Source organism: Balaenoptera physalus (genome assembly GCF_965194825.1).
Source record: "Balaenoptera physalus genome assembly, chromosome: 7".
Classification (NCBI taxonomy): Eukaryota; Metazoa; Chordata; class Mammalia; order Artiodactyla; family Balaenopteridae; genus Balaenoptera; species Balaenoptera physalus.
Genome location: NC_138886.1, coordinates 20,658,207 through 20,677,871, shown reverse-complemented (window position 1 = coordinate 20,677,871; position 19,665 = coordinate 20,658,207). Strand labels below are relative to the sequence as shown.

General features: G+C 43.8%; 1 protein-coding gene across 8 annotated transcripts in view; it reads right to left on the bottom strand.

The window, feature by feature from the left end:
• The window catches only part of WDR31 (WD repeat domain 31), a 21,164-nt gene extending 1,771 nt beyond the window's left edge, over nt 1-19,393 (bottom strand). The window contains exons 1-11 of one of the 8 annotated variants that reach the window (XM_082469210.1): nt 19,264-19,368; nt 16,217-16,313; nt 9,535-9,675; nt 8,959-9,091; nt 7,457-7,531; nt 6,595-6,739; nt 6,395-6,495; nt 5,137-5,204; nt 4,027-4,168; nt 2,294-2,456; nt 156-367 (exon numbers count right to left, since the gene is read on the bottom strand). In XM_082469210.1, the coding sequence (XP_082325336.1) occupies nt 207-367; nt 2,294-2,456; nt 4,027-4,168; nt 5,137-5,204; nt 6,395-6,495; nt 6,595-6,739; nt 7,457-7,531; nt 8,959-9,091; nt 9,535-9,647 (1,101 nt within the window). In that variant the 5' untranslated portion in view covers nt 9,648-9,675; nt 16,217-16,313; nt 19,264-19,368 and the 3' untranslated portion in view covers nt 156-206. The other 7 variants (XM_082469209.1, XM_082469205.1, XM_082469204.1 and 4 more) reach the window with 7 other exon arrangements.
• Between the last annotated feature and the right edge of the window lie 272 nt (nt 19,394-19,665).

The window sequence follows — 19,665 nt, the reverse complement described above, 5'->3', positions numbered from 1 at the left end:
TGGTTGAGTCCATATTTCTAATCTCTGCACCTGATTTTGAACCACTAGACTTAAATTGACTTCTAACACTGATATACCTTCCAAGGGAGCCTAAGCAAAGAACACCAGTTCCACATGGCCCTCCCAAGAGAACATGGAAAAACACAAAGTCACACTGAGTAAGAAGGGGCCACAGTTTGCTATTGTCCAGTGAAGGTGTCCTGGCCTCAGAATCCTGCCACTTCCTGCAGTTCCAGCCCTCGGCTATGGTCCACCCTGAGTAAGCGAATTCCTCTGCTGAAACTTGCACACAATAAGGAGACGGTGTCAGCCACAGCCAGGGAAGTCAAAGGTCCTGATCCATCCAGAGACAAGGTGAAAAGGCAGGCTGGGGAGGAAGGGGGAACCAGCACGTTAGGCCAAGAGTGCACATATCATGAAAGGCAGTGTCTTTGTAAGAAACCCCCAGAAATAAAGCATGTGCTATGTGCATCTAACCCAGATGAGAGAGGCACTGCGTCCTCAGAGGAATGTGCACCAGCGGGGAAGTCAACCCCAAGACGTCAACTCTAGAGAATGGCACGTGGACCCAACAGGACATACACCACCTGGAAGTAGGTTGGACAACTGGGGCCTCACTGCAAGGCCATGTTAAAATGCTACCCTCAGACACCTGCCCAGAGAACAAAGCATGGGTCAGCGCAGAGAAAACAGATAAGAATACTGATCTTCAGCTGCTGACTCCCTGGGGTCTCGCTCCCTTCAGGACAAAGGGTGATGGGGGACCTGAAGGGCAGTCTGAGGCTGCCAGCTGACCCAGTCTCCTCCATCTGCATCTTGCAGGCTGCTCTTCTAAGAGCTACACTTGCATGCCTGGCAGGCAGGGCAGCGCTTTCACACCTGGTTCTCCCTGGTCTCAGGTTTTTGATCCCTGAATCTAGAACAGCTGCTCTCCCCCTCCTCGCACAACTCCACGGGAGGGTGCAGCCAGGCTGCGCTCACTGTGGAAGTCTGGCTTGTGAGCCACTGGACGTGATCCCATATCTTTTCTCTGAGGGAGCGACCCTATCCTCCCCTGCTGGGAGCTGAGTTTCTGGGAGATGACTGTCGAAGGGATTTGGCTTGAGGTTCTCTAAATTAATGTTATTCCTGTGTCTGGCAGAAGCCAGTGTCCAGGACAGAATAGCACGGAGGCAGTGAGGTGCTGGTAAACTGGCTTTTTGGAAGGAAAAAAAAACTACCTTCATTCATAACATTTGCCAGTTTTCATGGTGTAAATACTCCCACCACGACCATATTAAATATTCATGAATATTTAATAATCAGCCAGTAGGAGCTGGTTCCAGCGCACCACTGCATCGAGGACTCTGGGCAGCTTGTTCCCTAAACATCTTTTTCTCTGGTGCTTTGAAGTGTCACTACCTTACTGCGATCCCAAACCTTAGCTGCAGAGTCAAGAGAGGGCAGAGTCTTTCTGAGACTATCCTTACCCCACTTCACGCCCTCTGAGCTAAGGCTCTCATTTTAGTCCTTGAAAATGAATTTTAAAGTGGCAATTCTTGTTCTCTTTTCTAGACATTTTGAGCATCACAAGTTAAAACCAGATGAGGAACTTCAGGTAGAAAGAATAAAAGAATCAAAATACATTTGAGCTCTCAGGAACGAATCTGTACAACATGATACCAGGGGTTACATGGTGACAGCTCCTAGCAGAGATTGGACAGAGATTCTGGCCTCTTGGTGTCATCTCTTTTTTTTTTTTTTTAAATTTTTTTTTTAAAGTTTATTTGTTGTGATTGTTTATGAACTATTTCTATATATTTTTTTAAAATTTATTTTATTTATTTTTGGCTGCGTTGGGTCTTCATTGCTGCGCACGGGCTTTCTCTAGTTGCGGCGAGTGGGGGCTACTCTTTGCTGCGGTGCGCGGGCTTCTCATTGCGGTGGCTTCTCTTGTTGTGGAGCACGGGCTCTAGGCGCGTGGGCTTCAGTAGTTGTGGTGCGTGGGCTCCTAGTTGTGGCTCGTGGGCTCTAGAGCGCAGGCTCAGGAGTTATGGCACACGGGCTTAGTTGCTCCGCGGCATGTGGGATCCTCCCAGGCCAGGGCTCGAACCTGTGTCCCCTGCATTGGCAGGCGGATTCTTAACCACTGCGCCACCAGGGAAGCCCTTGGTGTCATCTCTTAACCACTATGGGACTGGGCAGTGGCAGGACATGGGTGGCTTTGTATATGCTGAGCAATGGAAGAAAGAGTTTTAAGGAAGCCTGTAGGACTTCATGTATCTTTGAGAAGCATTAACAGCAGGCTCCTTACCTCCACTGTCTTGGTTCCAGATCTTCACCTTGCAGTCATGCGATGAGGTAGCAATCACAGGCATCAAGGCTAATGCTCTTGGTAGAAAGACACAGGATGCTACAGTCTGGAAGTGCCCCTCGTACTCACAGATTCTGTTCCGCGTCTGCCTTAGGTCCCACAACTGCAAAGTAATGACAGAGGCTGGCTCACACGTACATATTTCCCCAGCTTTAGACATGCTTCATTCACTGATATCCTCTCCCCGGCGTCTCATGATGCACCTATTCCCCCCACTTACCTCCTCACAGACACCCTTATCTTCATCCATCCCATCCACACACCCAAGCATCCAGCCATGCAGTGACTATTTCAGCAACAACTATGTCTCAAACAACCCAGGTTAAGGATGTGCCAGAGGGTTGTTGCCTTCATTATTATCATCATGGTTAGTGAAAGCTCCAAGTCCTGTAGCACGATGGGACAGAATGGGGTTCTTCTATGACAGCTCAAGAGCTGCCTTATATCAGCCTCTTGGCATCTGTGGGTCCTGTGGGGCCCCATAGTTAGGAGCACCTTCTCATAAGTAAATACAGGTGCAGACCTTCCGATTTAATGCCTAGACACTGAATCTTGGTATAAGAAGACTAGATTCTAAAACAAGGGAGACGATAGTCCTGCCAGACCACTCTTGTTGATACAAATCAGACCACACCTGGAGAATAATGCTCATAGACAAGAGCAAATGGAATTGTGCCCAAAAAATAATGAAATCACTAGACACCATGTCATCCAAGGAACAATTATAAGAGCTGGAAATGCTTAGCTTGGAGAAGAGATACTACATCAATAGCCTGGGATTCAACACCTCAACCTACCATTTACTAGAAGTGTGGTCTTGTACAAGAGATTTCAACTTGCCGTGCCTCTACTTCCTCATCTGTAAAATGGGAACTATAATAATACCTAACTCACAAGGTTGTTTTAAGGATTAAATGAGATAATGCACTATAATGTGCTCAGCCCAGTGCCTTGCACATAGTAAGTGTCCAATAAAATGCGAACTGTAATTGTCCTATTTGGATTATATATAAGCCTTTTAACTGATATTTTACAAATAGAAATACAAGGTACTGGGAATTCCCTGGTGGTCTAGTGGTTAGGACTCTGTGCTTTCACTGCTGAGGGCACGGATTTGATCCCTGGTCGGGGAACTAAGATCCTGCAAGCTGTGTGGTGCAACCGAAAAAAAAAAAAAAAAAAAAGAAAGAAAGAAATCCAAGGTACTTTGGAGGAACCTAGGCAATCTATCCCGAAATTAACTGCAAGGAAAGGTATATGGGTTAGGGATGGGGTGGGCCCTCAACCAACACTAGAGCTCCAAACTTCCCGAAGAGCTTGAACTCCTTTACTGTGACCACACGTACAGTGGGAACACACTTGGTTCTTCAAACAGTCCCTCCCCTTTCTAAGCTCTGTTGGGAGTAGGGACATTAATAGGCTGGTTCTGTATTTAACGCCTTCCTATCTTGACTCTCATCACATTCCTCTTTTCTGCGACCAATGCAGAGAGCTTAGGCAATGGTGGTTTCTAGAAAGAAGTGTCTGGAATGCAAAGGATCACTGACAATATGCACTTGGAATAGGCCTGAGACATTAGTAGAGCCTGCCTGTGTAGCCCCGTGCAGGCATGAAGCCAGAGGAAGTCATTTCTCATCAGCAACCAAACACCTGGACCTTGCACAGTCTCTCACCGTGGCTTCACAGCCTTCCCCTCCAAAGCCGCTGCTGCAGGAGATACACTTGTGTCCATCCTCACTGACCTCGCAGTAGGTCTGGATGTGCTGCTTTGCGGGAAATATATGAGCTACCTGCAGCCCCCGACTGTCCCATAATCTGAAAGAAATTACAGCAGGGAATGGGTTTATAGTAAATGTGCTGAAAGGCACCTGTAATAGCCTGCTAACGTCAAAGTCTTGGCTCTTTGCTGCTTTGGCCAGTCAGAATGGAACGCCGTGATTTACCTAAAAACAGCAACGTGAACCAGATCAATCTCAGAGACTCCAAAGCTGGCAGGAAATAACCAAACTGAATGACATCTGAGTTCTTTCTATTTTGAGATCGAATTAACAGGAATTTAGACCAAGTATCTTAATTGTACAAGTTAATTTGTTAATTTGGTCCTTTGGGATACTACTTTCAACAGACAAGAGAATATTTCTGTGTCTGTGATTTAAAAAAAATTTTTAAAGATACTTATCATGATGGAGAGGAGCAGTCATCATTCCAGAATCAGATACAAAAGATTTACAGGTCTTGGCCAACCTGAGCCATGGGGTCTACTGGGACTGTTTTGTTTTGCCTCTTGTCTCATTTTTACCTCTTTATCTCCTTCCTACCATTTTCTAAGTAGAATCTCTTCTGAGATCCAAAGTTTCTAGTCATGCTTTCTAGTCTAAGAAGGATTTACTTCATCTGACTTGCCTGATGGTGATTCTGACCCTGCTCCACAGGGAGGGCTTCACCTGAGGGCTGAGTGATTGAGAACATATGGAGCCAAGCAAGGGCCACTTGAAGGGGTGGGACGAGTGAGTGACTGACTCTGAGGTTACTCTGAACACGTTTCCACAGTGGGCGCTGGCAGAATCAGCTGCTTGGAAACCGGCCAGAACAAGCTGACCTCCTGCCACTCAACCTCTATCCACATGATCCATGGGGCCAGATCAGAAAGACCCCAGCACTGGCGAGGGGCAGAGGGGTGGAAGGAGAAGCAATGTGGAGAAGCAGAGTAGGAACAGAGTTATGTAAGCATGGGAGCCACAAACCTTCACCAGAAACACTTTCTTGCTGCTTAGTAAGCCCACCTGATGGTTTTATCTTCAGAGGTCTGGAGTATATAAGGTTCTCTGGGGACCCAGCACAGGTGAGTGACCTGGAAGAAGCAAAATTTTCAAAACTTCTCCATACCATGTCATTCCTCTGCTGTAATTCCTGTAAATTTCGCTAAATAGCATCTCTGCCATCACTTCTCAAAGATGCCGAACCTAGCACATCTGACTTAGAGGGATTTTATGTTTTGCAGATTCCCACCAGTCATGCTCGACCTGCAGTTCCTAGGTTATCAGCAGCAATGGTAGCATCTGGGCCAGTTGTGAGCCCAAAAGTGCATGCAGGCACTCTTAGAGTGCCTGAAACCCGAACACCGCTGGCTGGGTGGCACCTAAGGAGAGCAGCCACTGTTCTAAAGTGGGACCAATGAAACCCTAGCTCGAGGCCTCATAGGGTTCAGGAAGAGTGTTCTTGTTTTGCTTTATCCCTACAGCCCCTGCTGGACAGACATGAAACAGTTTTCCGAACAACCCAGGGTAACACGATTTTCTTTTCTTCCAGAAACCTGCACAAATATGGAGGGGCACAGGGCAAGCACATGTTTCCATGGGCAGTTGTCTTCAAAACTGGAAAAGATGACTATGACTGACATTTGACAACCACTAAAGGACATTACCATGTCAGGTGATATAATTCTCCCCATTGTATAAATGAAGACACTGAAACTCTAAGTAAGTTTCTTGGGGTAGCACACCTAAAAAGTAAGGAATCCATGATTTGAATCCAGGTATGACTGACCCCAAAGGCTGTGGAGTTGATATACCAGTTTGCTACCAGAAAACACTGGTCTTCATAAGCAGAGCAAATTACACATACAGCAAAAGGTCATGCTTATTTCTCTGCATAATGTTACATATACAGAACACACAATAAGCATAAACTGTGAGCTCCTGGAGCCCAGGGACTGTGCCCTGGGTCACTAACCCTGCTTCTGGCACAGTATCTGGCCTACAGAAGATATGGAATAACTATGTTTTGAAGGAATAAGTGAGGACACCATTTAAAACTCCAATATAAACTAGTGGAGTTGTTCTCTGGGGCAGAAGAACTTAAGAGATCATCTAATCCGATAACCCTGAGAGGCCGGGGTCTGACAGAGAGTTGGGGGGTGAGCAGTAATTAGGACCCAAGCCTCTAATGCCTGGTCATGCGTCTCCTGATCTCTTTCCCAGGCCCTTCCTCACCCCATGCTCCCTCCTGCTGCCCTGCTCTGTACCAAGTTTGAGTTCGTACCAGGTTCCTGGAGACTGACGCTCTCTCCGCACACTGTCCGGTCCCCACGTCCCACAGAAGCAGGGTGTTGTCACGAGAGCCAGTGCACAGCTGTGACGTGTCTTTGGAAACAGTGGCAAGAATATGGTCCATGAGATAGGCCTGGAACAGGGCTTTTCAGAAAGTACAACGGTGTTGAGAAGAGATCAGCTTTACCTTACCTGGACTCACAGCCAATCCAGTGACCACCATGGTGTGGCCGGAGAACTGCTGCCTTGGTTGTGAGGAGCCTTGCAAGTCCCACATCATGACCGTCTTGTCGCGAGAGGCACTGAAGAACTGGCCTGATTTGTGAATACAAGCTATCTGCTCAAGAAAAAAAAGCTCCAGTGTGTTTGTTTCATTGGACTTGAAAATGGGAAAAAGAGCTGGAGATAAGAGTGCTAGAGCCTGGAGTTCTTTCTCAGGCTGGTTCCAAATGCACTGTACCTGGTAGGTAAGTATATTCTGTGCTATGTGATTGTCGCTGATGCCTAGTTTCATTATGATGCAGTTTGCATCTGAATTTTTAGTTCATTTAGGTGGGCTTCAGAGAGGCGAGTTATATAAATTGACATTATCATTTTCTCTGGAAGCTCAGTCTACCCTGTAATGCTCTTTAACAAATTAATTTTTATTTAACTGTTGTTGGCTTTTTAAAAATTTCCCCAACTAGACTAAAAGGTTCCTGAGCATGGAGAGTTTGTCATTTCCCTAGCTATAGTAAACACTCAGTAAGCCTTCAATACAAGACCCTGTTAGGCTAGGATATGTCAGAGAGAGTTAATCTCAGCTTTCTCTATTTCTCACTTGGGCTATGAAGGGCTTAATAATGAAACAAAAATTGTGTCTACTATACCTGTAACAATAGCTAAGTGAATGGTTTGCTCTGCTTTTCCTGGAGTAGGGCTTCACACCATCAGATGAAGCCCCAGCATTTTTCCTTAACACTGAATATTCAATCACTCTTACTACCTAGAGCTATTAGACATTCCTTTATTCAATTCCAAATTCCCTCCATGATAATAATCATATGACAATTACCTTCGTGATTTCATGCTCATGTCCTTTCAACCTTTTCACCACATTTCCAGTTCTCCAGTTATAGGCCACAACTGTCTGCAGAGAGTCATTAGAATATTTTAGTTGAACTGAATTTTAGTTTAACTGAAACAACAAGCCTTTACCTCATTCTCTACCTAATTTCTCCCTGTCTGTCAAGGTTTTATTGTTGTTCGGTCCTTATGCCCCCTACTTTGAGTTCTTCTGTCTCTCCCCAAGCCACTGGGCCACTCCTCTGAACCTTACTGATGGGTTTGGGATAACACTCCCCTGGGGGAACTGATTTAGGTTGAGGTTCTTCTGGTTGTAGATCCTGAAGGAAAATCTACATGGGATTAGATTTTTTTCCCTAAAACTGTATCATACTATTTTTTTTTCAAATTTACCATCTTAATTATTTTTAGGTGTACAGTTCAGTAGTGTTAAAAGTATATTCACATTGTTGTGAAACAGATCATACTTTTTGTTTTTAATTTCAAAAATGTCATCCATAATCCCATCTGCCAGAGAGAATCATTGTTAAAATTTTCTTTCCATCCTTTTTCCAGGTATATACTTTACTATTTTCTTGTATTTCTCCCCCTAAACAGGATTTCAGAGCATTCTCTGGCCCAGTCTCTGTAGTTCATTGCTAGGGAATAAGGAGCGTGTTAGCACTTGACCTAATTAAATCCCAGTTTCTTAATCTGCAAAACAGAGGATAATCCTTCCTCTATCTACCCCTCACAGGTAAGGATCATATAAATAAAATTTCATATGTCTAAGATGATATAGATGTTAAGACAAAATGCTGCCAATTAAATGGTGATATCATCAATTTTTAGATGCATCCTGATTTCAGAGGTGTTAAAATGTAGAAACGTGCATCTTAGAATCAAGGAAATACAGTATGAAAATGGAATTTGAAGATTCTAAATGGCTACTGAAAATTAGAGGCATTATTTATTACGAAATAATCAACATTTTTGCCAGCAAGAGCCTAGGTCCGAGTGCTACAATAGATCCAAATACGAGGGAGAGAAAGCAAAGAGATTTAAAGTGACAATGGGAAGAATCACGATGCACACCAGTGTTGGCAACAGAGAGGCATAAAAGAGACTAGAAGTTTCCTTTTGCTGATAAATAACTCCTGTGTCTGCAGGTAGGTTACAAATGGACAGGCTGGAATAATGATACTTGTCATTTATAAAAATCATGTGGGTGGTCTGGCAGAGTACCAAGCGTCTTACAATTCAGTCCTCACAACGGTCCTGTGCAGTTGGCGTTACTATCCCCATTTAATAGATAAGGAGACTGAAGCTCAATAAAATTAAAAGACTTGTCCAAAGTAAACGAAGTTGCAGAGCAGGAATTTAAACCCAGTCTTTCTAACTCTAAAGCCCGTATTTTTAACACTACTCAACGTTGCTGCCAGAAATGCAGGGTTCCCTTCCCTTCCCTTCTCTGCAATAAGCTGGTTCCCTGGGAAGCACTGCACACCCCACCTTATCTTTTCCTCCGGAGACACAGAGGTCTGAGTTCAGAGCAGCAACAACAGAGACGGTATCCACGTGAGCTGGGCTATACTCTTGAAAAGCTTTAGTTTGAATTCTCTCGTCTCTAAATCCATCGGGCCTGCTAAAGAGAGGATGGAAAATGAGGGGCCCAATGGTATAGGGTGCACAGTGGAGCAAGGGGAAGAAGAGTGTGGGCTATGGTAGGAATTCAGGCCAGGCTGAGGAGAAAGATAGAAAAGGAGTAGAGAAAGGAGACACGCTGACATCACCAGAAATGGTATTATTAACTCTGTAAATGCTCAGAATGAGTGAATGACTGGAATCTGATAAAGGAAGAAGCCCAGAGTCTTTGCTCACTCTAGAGATGATTCCCAAAGATGTAGGGCCCCTCTCTCTGTGGCTGCAGACACTATCTACTAAGATGTTTCTTATCCAAAAGGAAACAGACCAAACTGACTGTTCAGGGAAGGTCATCAATGATGGCTCTAGGCCTTCTCTTTCTTTAGTGGAGAATTGTAATGCGGTGTAAAACTTGGGATCCCACTCAAGGGAGGACTGCTGTACCTGTATTTAAAAGTGCTGTGTTTGAGTTTGCTCTGCAGTTTCCCCATCACTGCACAGAACCTGCATGAGACCTTCTGGGGAAGAGCTCGTTTCAGATGGCACCTGAGTAGCATCCCATGTGGCTGCTGGAAGTTGTGTTTCCTGTTTAGTAAAAAGAAGAATACACACTGTTAACTGTGTTAGGCGCAATAATGGTAGGTAGTATGGTTATGTAAAAATCCTTTTTTTGAAAAAGACAAACTGTAGGTATTTGCTTTCCTCCTTTTCCTGCCTCACTCTTATGGCCCTGGGATGGGAGTGCATCCTCCAATACAGCGTTAGCAGATAAACAAAAGCAAAAACAAAACTAATTTTGAAAATATTAAGATGTTTCCCAGTAAGTCAAACATAGAATTACTATGTGATCCAACAATTCTACTCCTGAGGATATAGCCCAACGAATTGAAAACAGGTGTTCAAATCAAAATTTATACATGTATGTCCATAGCAGCACTGTTCACAATAGCCAAAAGGTAAAAAAAACCCCAAATATCCATCAACAGATAAATGAATAAACAAAATGAGGTTTATACATACAATGAATATTATTCAGCCATAAAAAGGGATGAAGTACTGGGAATTCTCGGCAGTCCAGTGGTTAGGACTCTGAGCTTTCACTGCCAAGGGCCCAGGTTCAATCGCTGGTAGGGGAACTAAGATCCTGCAAGCTACGTGGCCCAGCAGAAAAAAAAAAAAAAAAAAGGAATGAGGTACTGATACATAGTATAACATGATGAACCTTGAATACATAATACTAAGCAAAAGAAGCCAGTCACAAAAGGCCACATATTGTATGAATCCATCTATAAGAAATATCCATAATCAGCAAATCTATAGAGACAGAAAGCAGATCAGTGGTTGCCAAGGGATGGGGGAATGGAGAGTGGCAACTTAATAGGTACAAAGTTGCCTTTGGGGCAATGAAAATGTTCTGGAACTAGACAGTGGTGATGGTTGCATAATGTTGTCTATGTACTAAATAATAATAATAAATAATAATAAATTGTATGTTATGTAAATATATTCTGCCATAATAAAATAAATACTAAGAGTGTGTATTTGAAAATAATGAGGGGGTTCCCTGGTGGCCTAGTGGTTAGGATTCGGGTTTTCACTGCTGTGTTCCGGGTTCAATCCCTGGTCGGGGACCTGAGATCCTGCAAGCCACGAGGTGTGGCCAAAAAAAAAAAAGAGAGAGAGAGAATAATTTACACCAGTAATAAAGCTTCTTGAAAAAGAGCCTTAGTTATCCTAAAAGGCTATATAACCTTCCTAGCTTGCCGGATTGCTATTAAATAATTTCACTGTGACACTTCTCTAAATCAGTGTGCCAGGGTCATGAGGTTATTCTGTAGTAAGAATGAGATGTGGGAGACAGTGACACTAAATGAGACAGTACAGCTAATGACCTGACCAGCAGTTCTCAAAGTGTGATCTCAGGACTGCTGGGGATTCCTGAGACCTTTCAGGGAGTCTGTGAGATCCTCCTTTTTTCCAACTATGTCTCTGTGTGAGGCCCGATTTTCTTCTTATACTACAACCCAAACAACATACTGCAATAGATTGAATGGAGAAGCAGATATGAGACTCCAACTGTCTTCTGTTTAAGCCAAACAGTAAAGAGATTTGCAAAAATGTAAAACAATACCACTCTCTTCCAACCAAAATTTTTTGTTTTCAAAAGTATGTTTATTTTTTGTAAAATTGTTATGTTTACATGCAATAGTTTTTTTTTAATGTATTAATATGTAAATATTTTAAAAATATCTCAGTTTTAATGTCAAAAGGAGGTGGCAGAGTAGAATCCAATCTACAAGTTATATAAACAAAGGCTGTTTGAGGTCCCCAGTAATTTTTAAGAGTTCAAGGAAGTCCTGAGGCCAAAAAATTTGAGAACCACTGGCCTAGAAATTAAATAATGTCAATAATGGATGATACACTATATTCAAATAAAAAGAATTATTAAATGTTTTCTAGATTTACTTGCATCACCCCCAACAACTAACAAGGTGAGAACTAAAGAGAAAGAGAGATACTCATGCATACACTCATTCAGGGAACACCCCCTAAGCACCTAATCTGTTCAGGTCCTATACTGGTTGCTGGTGAAACAGAGAAAAAAAAGAGACCAGAAGATGTGGCCAGTGTGGACATCTGCTAGGACTGAAGGTACGTGACTAGGACCTAATCTCAGCTACGCTGGGTAATGTTCCTCTGCAACTAGCTGTCCCCTGAGATGCCAGAGGGTGGAGGTGGGAGAACCCAGTCCCCATCTCTTCTGGGGCTCTGCTTAAAGAAATTCTAGGAGATGAGTCTCTTATGGGCATGACCAGCCTACCTAATTCTAGGAAGAACAGTCTACAGGGAGAAACAGCAGCTAAAACTCACCAAGTATTCTCCATCACATCATTACCTTTTTTTTTTTTTGGCCGCATGGCATGTAGGATCTTAGTTCCCCGACTAGGGATTGAACCTGGGCCCCCTGCAGTGGAAGCTCAAAGTCTTAACCACTGGACCACCAGGTAAGTCCCATATCATTCCCTTTAAAAACCACAGCTTTCCACAGTATGGAGGTTCCTTAAAAAACTAAAAATAGAGTTGACATATGATCCTGCAACCCCACTCCTGGGCATATATCCAGAGAAAACTATAATTCTAAAAGACACATGCACCCCAATGTTCATAGCAGCACTGTTTACAATAGCCAAGACATGGAAACAACTTAAATGTCTATCAGTGGATGAATGGATAAAGAAGATGTGGTACATATATATAATGGAATACTACTCAGCCATAAAAAAGAACGAAATTGCCATTAGCAGCAACATGGATGCAACTAGAGATTATCATACTAAGTGAAGTAAGTCAGAAAGAGAAAGTGATACCACATGATATCACTTATACGTGGAATCTAAAATATGACACAAATGAACTTATCTACGAAACAGACTCACAGACATACAGAACAGACTTGCAGTTGCCAAGGAGCGGGGGCAGGGTGTGTGTGTGTGTGTGGGAGGGATAGATTGGAAATTTGGGATTAGCAGATGCAAACTATAATATATAGAATGGATAAACAGCACGGTCCTACTGTATAGCACAGGGAACTATATTCAATATCCTGTGATAAACCATAATGGAAAAGAATATGAAAAAGAATGTATATATATGTATAACTGAATCACTTTACTGTATAGCAGAAATTAACACAACATTGTAAATCAACTATACTTCAATAAAATAGATTAAAAAAAAAACACTTAAAACAAAAAACAACAAAAAACCCACCACAGTTTTCCAGAAGAATTTCAGCCTACATTTGAAAGTTGCCAGAATTGACCTCCTGACAGGAATAGGTAACCAGTGAGAAATGGAATATTTCCTGCCATATCAGTAAACAAAGGATGTCACAGTCATCAGCGATTGCAGCCACAGCCTATGGTGAGCTGGTAAGCCCAGAGGAAACTCAGGATATGAAAACACAGGATACTGGCCCCAGTATCCTGCATATCAAAGGAGTGATTTCAGGAACTGCCCTAGTGGTCCAGTGGTAAAGAATCCACCTTACAATGCAGGGGACATGGGTCCTGGTCGGGGAACCTCACATGCGGTGGGGCAACTAAGCCCACGTGCCACAACTACTGAGCTCTTGTGCCTCAACTAGAGAGCCTGCATGCCCCAAACTACAGAGCCCATGTGCCCTGGCGTCTGCGTGCCACAGCTAAAGAAGAGAAAACCCGCATGCCACAACTAGTGACAAGCCCGCATGAGGCAGGAGATAGATGGGCTCCAGGCTAGACATTTAAAACTGGCCTCCTGTTCACACTTCCTGGGGTGAGAAGAAGATGGGCTCCAGGCCGGACATTCATTACCAGCCCCATTTACATTTCCTGAGGCAAGAGACAAACGGGCTCCGGACTACACATTTATGACCGGACTCCTGTCTATATTTCGAGATCTGCACCTCAATATAAAAACCAGCAACAGAAATAGGGTAAATAACCGGACATTGGACATTTTTATGGCAGGGACAGAGTAGGACTAAACCCTGCTAAAAGATCAAGAGATCATACATCCTTAGGGCATGGAAAACATTGCACATGCACAGAAAGGCTCCTTGGGGGTCAAAAAGGGGGGGGGGCTTCCCTGGTGGCACAGTGGTTAAGAATCCTCCTGCCAATGCAGGGGACACGGGTTTGAGCCCTGATCCGGGAAGATCCCACATGCCACGGAGCAACTAAGCCCGTGAGCCACAACTACTGAGCCTGAGCTCTAGAGGCCATGAGCCACAACTACTAAGCCCGTGTGCCACAACTACTGAAGCCCGCACACCTAGAGCCCATGCTCCGCAACAAGAGAAGCCACCACAATGAGAAGCCCGCGCACCACAACAAAGAGTAGCCCCCGCTCGCCGCAACTAGAGAAAGCCTGCACATAGCAATGAAGACCAAAAAAAAAAAAAGAGGGGGCACCACTCCATAATATGTGATGTAATATGTGATGCTAAGGCTGTCCCATAGGCCTCTGGGCTGTAATCCATCTTGGAAAAACGCTGCGCACACATGTTGTAGAGACTCCTAAGGCAGGTCAGGTGTGGAAAAAGAAACCAGATAATTGGCCAAAGGTAAACAAAGACCGGAAGAACTGCCCTATATAAATGACCTAACCACCTCTTTACTGCGCTCCTCCTCATTAGGGAGGATGCCCACACCCTTTCTCTCCGGGTGTGCATCTCTGCCTTGCTTCTATCTTAACAAACTTTCTCTGTGTGCTCTCCCACTTGTTGCTGTGCTATGTCTCTAACAATAAACTTTGTACCTGTTTTTACAGTTTTGCCTCCGTGAGAAATGCATTTTTCACTGGGGGCAAGAGCCAGGGGGTGTGGTGGCTAGGCTTCCTGGTTTTCATCCAGGCTACCCAGGTTCAGTTCCTGGGCAGGGAATTAAGATCTCGCCTCACACCACCACTCACTGCTGCCTCTCCGAGATCAGGCGCACCACAATGAAGAGCAGGCGCGCCGCAACAAAAGATCCCGCATGCCGCAACTGAGACCCGACGCAGCCAAAAATAAATAAAATACATAAATAAATAATAAATAAATCTTCAAAAACAAGAGTGATTTCAGTGAGCCCAGACTCTTGCATCTTCCCATACCTAGAAAAGCCCTAAATTCCTTAACTTGACATATATGGTTTTCTTTAATTGACAGTAATCTTTTGATGTTCCCGACTACCTGCCCTTTGTTGCAAAACTCCTATATATCCTAGCTCCCCCCTCGACTCCTCGGAGCAGTTCTCTCAGGGCTACTTGAGATGCTGCCTCCCGGGTTGAAGTCCTAAAAATTCCTGCCGAATAAAATATAACTCTCAACTTTTAGGTTGTAAATATTTTTTAAGTCGACACCAGTATAGAAGCAAATGCAGTGGAAAGAACACTGTGAGTGGCATCAAGAGCCCTGGGCTCTAGCCCCAGCCCTGCCTCATCTCACTGTGTGTCGTTGAGCTCCTCTATCCTCCCCTCTGTGCCTCAGCCTCCTCATCTATAAATGAGGATACCAGATTAAATGATTTTTAGTAGACTATATGCTCCATAAGAGGAAGGATTCTAATATTCTTCTCTGTACTTCAAGTGGCTTGCACAGTGTGACAAACACATTTGTTGTGAAATAGCGAACCTAAAGTCTCTTCTAGTTCAGACATTGTAGGATTCTCTATAACAAGCACAAGTGTCGGCAGACAGGGCAGAGGGTCCCCAGAGGAACGGAACCAGACATAACTTCTTTGACATAAGAGAAGCCATTTTAGGCCTAAGCCATTTTGTGATCTAAGCCTGGCCACAAGGCTCGCTCTTGACCAGGTCAGGGAGATAATAAATCAGTTGTAAAGACTCCCAGTTCTGTTTTGAAGGTAAAGGTTAGCCTGAGGCACATTCTTGAGCTATTTTGCAGGATCCAAAACCCCCTCAAGCACTCAACCCCAAGACTAACTGGAACTTAAGGAATGATGGTGCTGACCCTTGCTGACCCTGATGACTTCAATCAACTAGAGCTGAAACTCTGTCAGCCTTTGCCCCAATTCTATGCTGAATTCTCCTCTGTTCAAGCCCCTCATGAATATGCATACACCACCTGAGCCCTTTCATAAATATGCATGCACCCTTATCATAAAACTTCCCCAATTTTGCTGTTCCGGAGAGACACTGTTTTGGGAAATATCCCTGGTGTTCTCCTTGCTTGCTGCAAGTACTAAATCCTTCCTTCTCTCCAAGCTCTTTGGCTTGGTTGTGTCTTTTGGCTTGACACCCACCAAGAAGGGAATCCAGTTTTTCAGGTAACACAAATATGCCCACAGGAAAAATTTCAGGATAGTTTTCAAAAAGCTTGGAATGTTGTATTGTTTGTAGTTAGACAGAGCTTGCAGGGCTTCCTATCTGCCAACCTAACCCATTTTTCAACACTGTCATCAAACTAAGGACAGATGCCATCCATAGATCTAGGTCACTGGAAACTGCATATGCTATAAATGGACTGGCTCTGCTTAAAACTGATTGGATTCTTAGCTGGTATCTTCTGAGAGCCATACTTCCCATCTGAAGTGTATTCATGGGACATTCTAAGGAAAAGAAAACCTTTAGAATTACTTACCCCCAAACCAGTAGGATCTTCTCGGTGAGCTGCCGTATTCAATGCTTTTGTAAAGTTTATCCTTTGGAAAATAGTTCAGGCAGCCACTTCCTAATCTCTGTAATTAGCGAAAAGACACTTAAATTAATCTCTTCTCTAAGCATATGTTTGCACTGAAAGGAGATTTACAAGGTAAATAAGAGATTGTTAATTAAAGAGATTAAGTGTAGTTTTCCCTCACAAAGGAAGAGCTATTTTGCAAAATTCCAAGATTTCATAATTGCACATTTCCAATAATTAGGGAAACTATACCATAATGTTATACAACTATTTTTAAAATATGCAAAATAGGATGTATTTAAATTCATCATTAAATATTTTTATTTTACTCATAGTACTTCTGTTCATCAAAAATCTTCAGAGGTGACTGCCTACTTCAGGGCTTTCTGTTTTTGTGAGAAAGGCAATTTCTCCTGTTTAAAATAATACTTTATTAAGTATGAATCATAGAATTTGAGATGGAAGTGCTTTTCAAAATCATCACATATAAACTCTTTATTTAAAGATCTGGAGAAAGTGGGCAGAAACATCATTTGCTCAAAATTCTAACTAGGTAGAGCTCCTGATTTCTGGCCCAGAATTTCCATTATCAACATCCACAAAGAAGAAACACAGTTTTATTGCATTTTAACAACTCTATTTTGATGTGGACCATTTTTTTTTAAGTCTTTATTGAATTTGTTACAATATTACTTCTGTTTTTATGTTTTGGTTTTTTGGCCCCGAGGCATGTGGGATCTTAGTTCCCCAACCAGGGATGGAACCCACACCCCCTGCGTTGGAAGCAGGTTGTCTTAACTACTGGACCACCAGGGAAGTCCCAACAACTCTATTTTAAGAATTCAAATAAATTCTAATTATTGATTGATAGCATGGCTTATTCTAATAATTAAGAGCAGCATAAAGTAGTCAGAATAATATTGAATTAGGTGCATTAGCCTTGAAATGAGGCCTAGGTTTGAATTACAGTTCTACTGCGGCCTAGGGCAAGTTGCGGAGCTGCTCTAAGCCTCAGTTTCCTATGTGTAAAATGGGTAATAACTATCATTGGGCTTCTGTGAAGATTAAAAATAGCGCTTAAAATGTGCCAAGGACCGTTTAAGCGCTTTATATTTAACTCATTTAATCTATTCCACAAGCCTCTGAGATACATGTTGTTACTATCCTCATTTTGCAGATGAGAAAAGTCAGGCACAGAGATGTTAGATAACTTGCCCAAGTTTACAAATAAGTTGCAAGTAAGTGCCGGAGCTGAACGCTGAATCCAGGCATTCAGACTCCAGAGGCTTTGCTCCCTACCAGCGTACTATACTGCATCTCTGCAAAAGCTAGTGCATTTTAAACTCTTGGTTCAACCTGGCAAACTGTTAGTAACAAATGATGACTACTAGCATGATTACTAGATTAACAGTGATAGTAATGCTGAAAGCAGCAATTTCACTCTTATTAATTCTACTCTTAATACACATATATTAAACTTACATTACAAATATACACAGAGAACATATGCAAGTGGAAATGAGTCTGGAGGATATTAAACTGAAGCCAAGGATGTCTCCTGACCAGAGTGACTGATCACTCTAAGGCTAAGAGTTCATTATGTTAGATATTATATAGCAAGGCAATTTAAAATCTTGAGAACAAAATATATGTACTTGAATAATGTCCATGTTGTAATTTATTATGAATAGACTAAGAAATGGAAATACTGTTCAGTTACCTGCCATGGTTTATATTGTGAACATGCACTATACTTGAGAGGAGGGATAATGTCTTGTTCATTTTTGTATTTGCACTTTAAACATAGCCTGGGAAAACAGATGCAAGGCAAATATCTCTTGAATGAATGAATGAATGAAATACTAAGGTGGGAGAGTCTGCTTGGCAAGACGCTTTTTAAGGACCCAACACATGAAGCCCTTTGCAACTCTCCAACAACAGATCCTTCAGGCGGTTACCCTGCCCTGTCCCAGATACCAGGCCTGGAAAGGCTACAGAGGACTTGGGAAACCCTGCAACTCAATATGGCTCTCAACATCCTTGTTGGTTCCAAGGTGGAATCAGGCCTAAATCTCTAAATCTGAATCCCAGGACCCATTTCTGCCCCAATCTGTTTTTCAAAGGCTTTGAGATACTCAGTGGTCACTATTTTTTTTTTTTTGGCCGCACTGCACCGCATGCGGGATCTTAGTTCCCAGACGAGGGATACAACCCGTGCCTCCTGCAGTGGAAGCTCGGAGTCAACCACTGGATGGCCAGGGAAGTCCCTCAGTGGTCACTCTAAACATAACTCATAGAACACTCTTTTAACTCTCCAGTACAACATTCCTTGATATATTCCAGAATATATCCACCTGTCATTTTCCATGAAGAAACTGGGACTCAGAGTCATGAGTTGCTAAAGGTCACACAGTGGCGAAGCTGCGGTACTGGACCTTATTCAGCTGGACTCCTGGTCCACTGTTCATGTAAATGAAGATTTCATATCCCCTTCCCTCTCCCCAAATCTCCCTCTGCACACATCTAAACTACACTCTGGAAGACCAAGGAATCTAAACCAAAGCTCAAACAGAAACAAAACCAGAAGCAAGTGGGAAACGGTCTGATTTGACCCACTAATGGTACAGATAGGGGAAACCGAGGCTCAGAGAATAAGAGGGTCTTGCCCAAAGTCATTCAGGGAATCAGTACTAGGTCAGAACTCCCAAGGTTGCCCCAAATTTTGGGGACAACCTGTGCGCAGTTTTTCCTTTCTGGCTGTTCAGATCACAAATGCCCCTCGCCCTCTCTAAGCGTATGGCCAAAGCTTATTTTTGATGGGGGTCGGGGGTGGGAGTGGGTGGAGGGGTATTTACCCAAGACTGGATGTAACGCCACCCAACGCAAGGCCGGCCAAGGGAACCCGCTCCCCTCTTCGGCCAGGTAAGCGGCTTCGGCTCAGAGAGAGCGAGGGCTCCCACCTCCCCTCCCGCCAGCTGCGCCTTTTCCTCCCGCCTCGGGCTGCATACCCTCCGGCCGGCCGGTCGGGCTGGAAGCTGAGGCCGACGGAGGACGCCGAGCCGGAGGGCATCCGCGGCCTCCAAGCTCCACAGCCTCCCGCGCCTCCGCCCTTAGCAACAAGGCGCGCGTCGCTAGGGCTGGAGTTCCGGCGAAAACCCTCCGGGCGCCCTCGCCGGCCGCCGAACCGCCGTTCCGCTCGCCTGAAGTCTCCTGGGTTCGAGCCGAGCGCGCCCCGCCCTGCTTTCTTACTGCAACAGTGCGTGGACGAGGTTCCAGAGAATAGGATCGATGTGCCCAAGACCGCACTGCCAGAGAATCTATATAATCCAAGGAAAGAGGGTATCACTGTAATAGCCACGGAGAAAGCACTTAATAAATGTCCTCTTTTAACTTATTCTTCGTCCAGATAG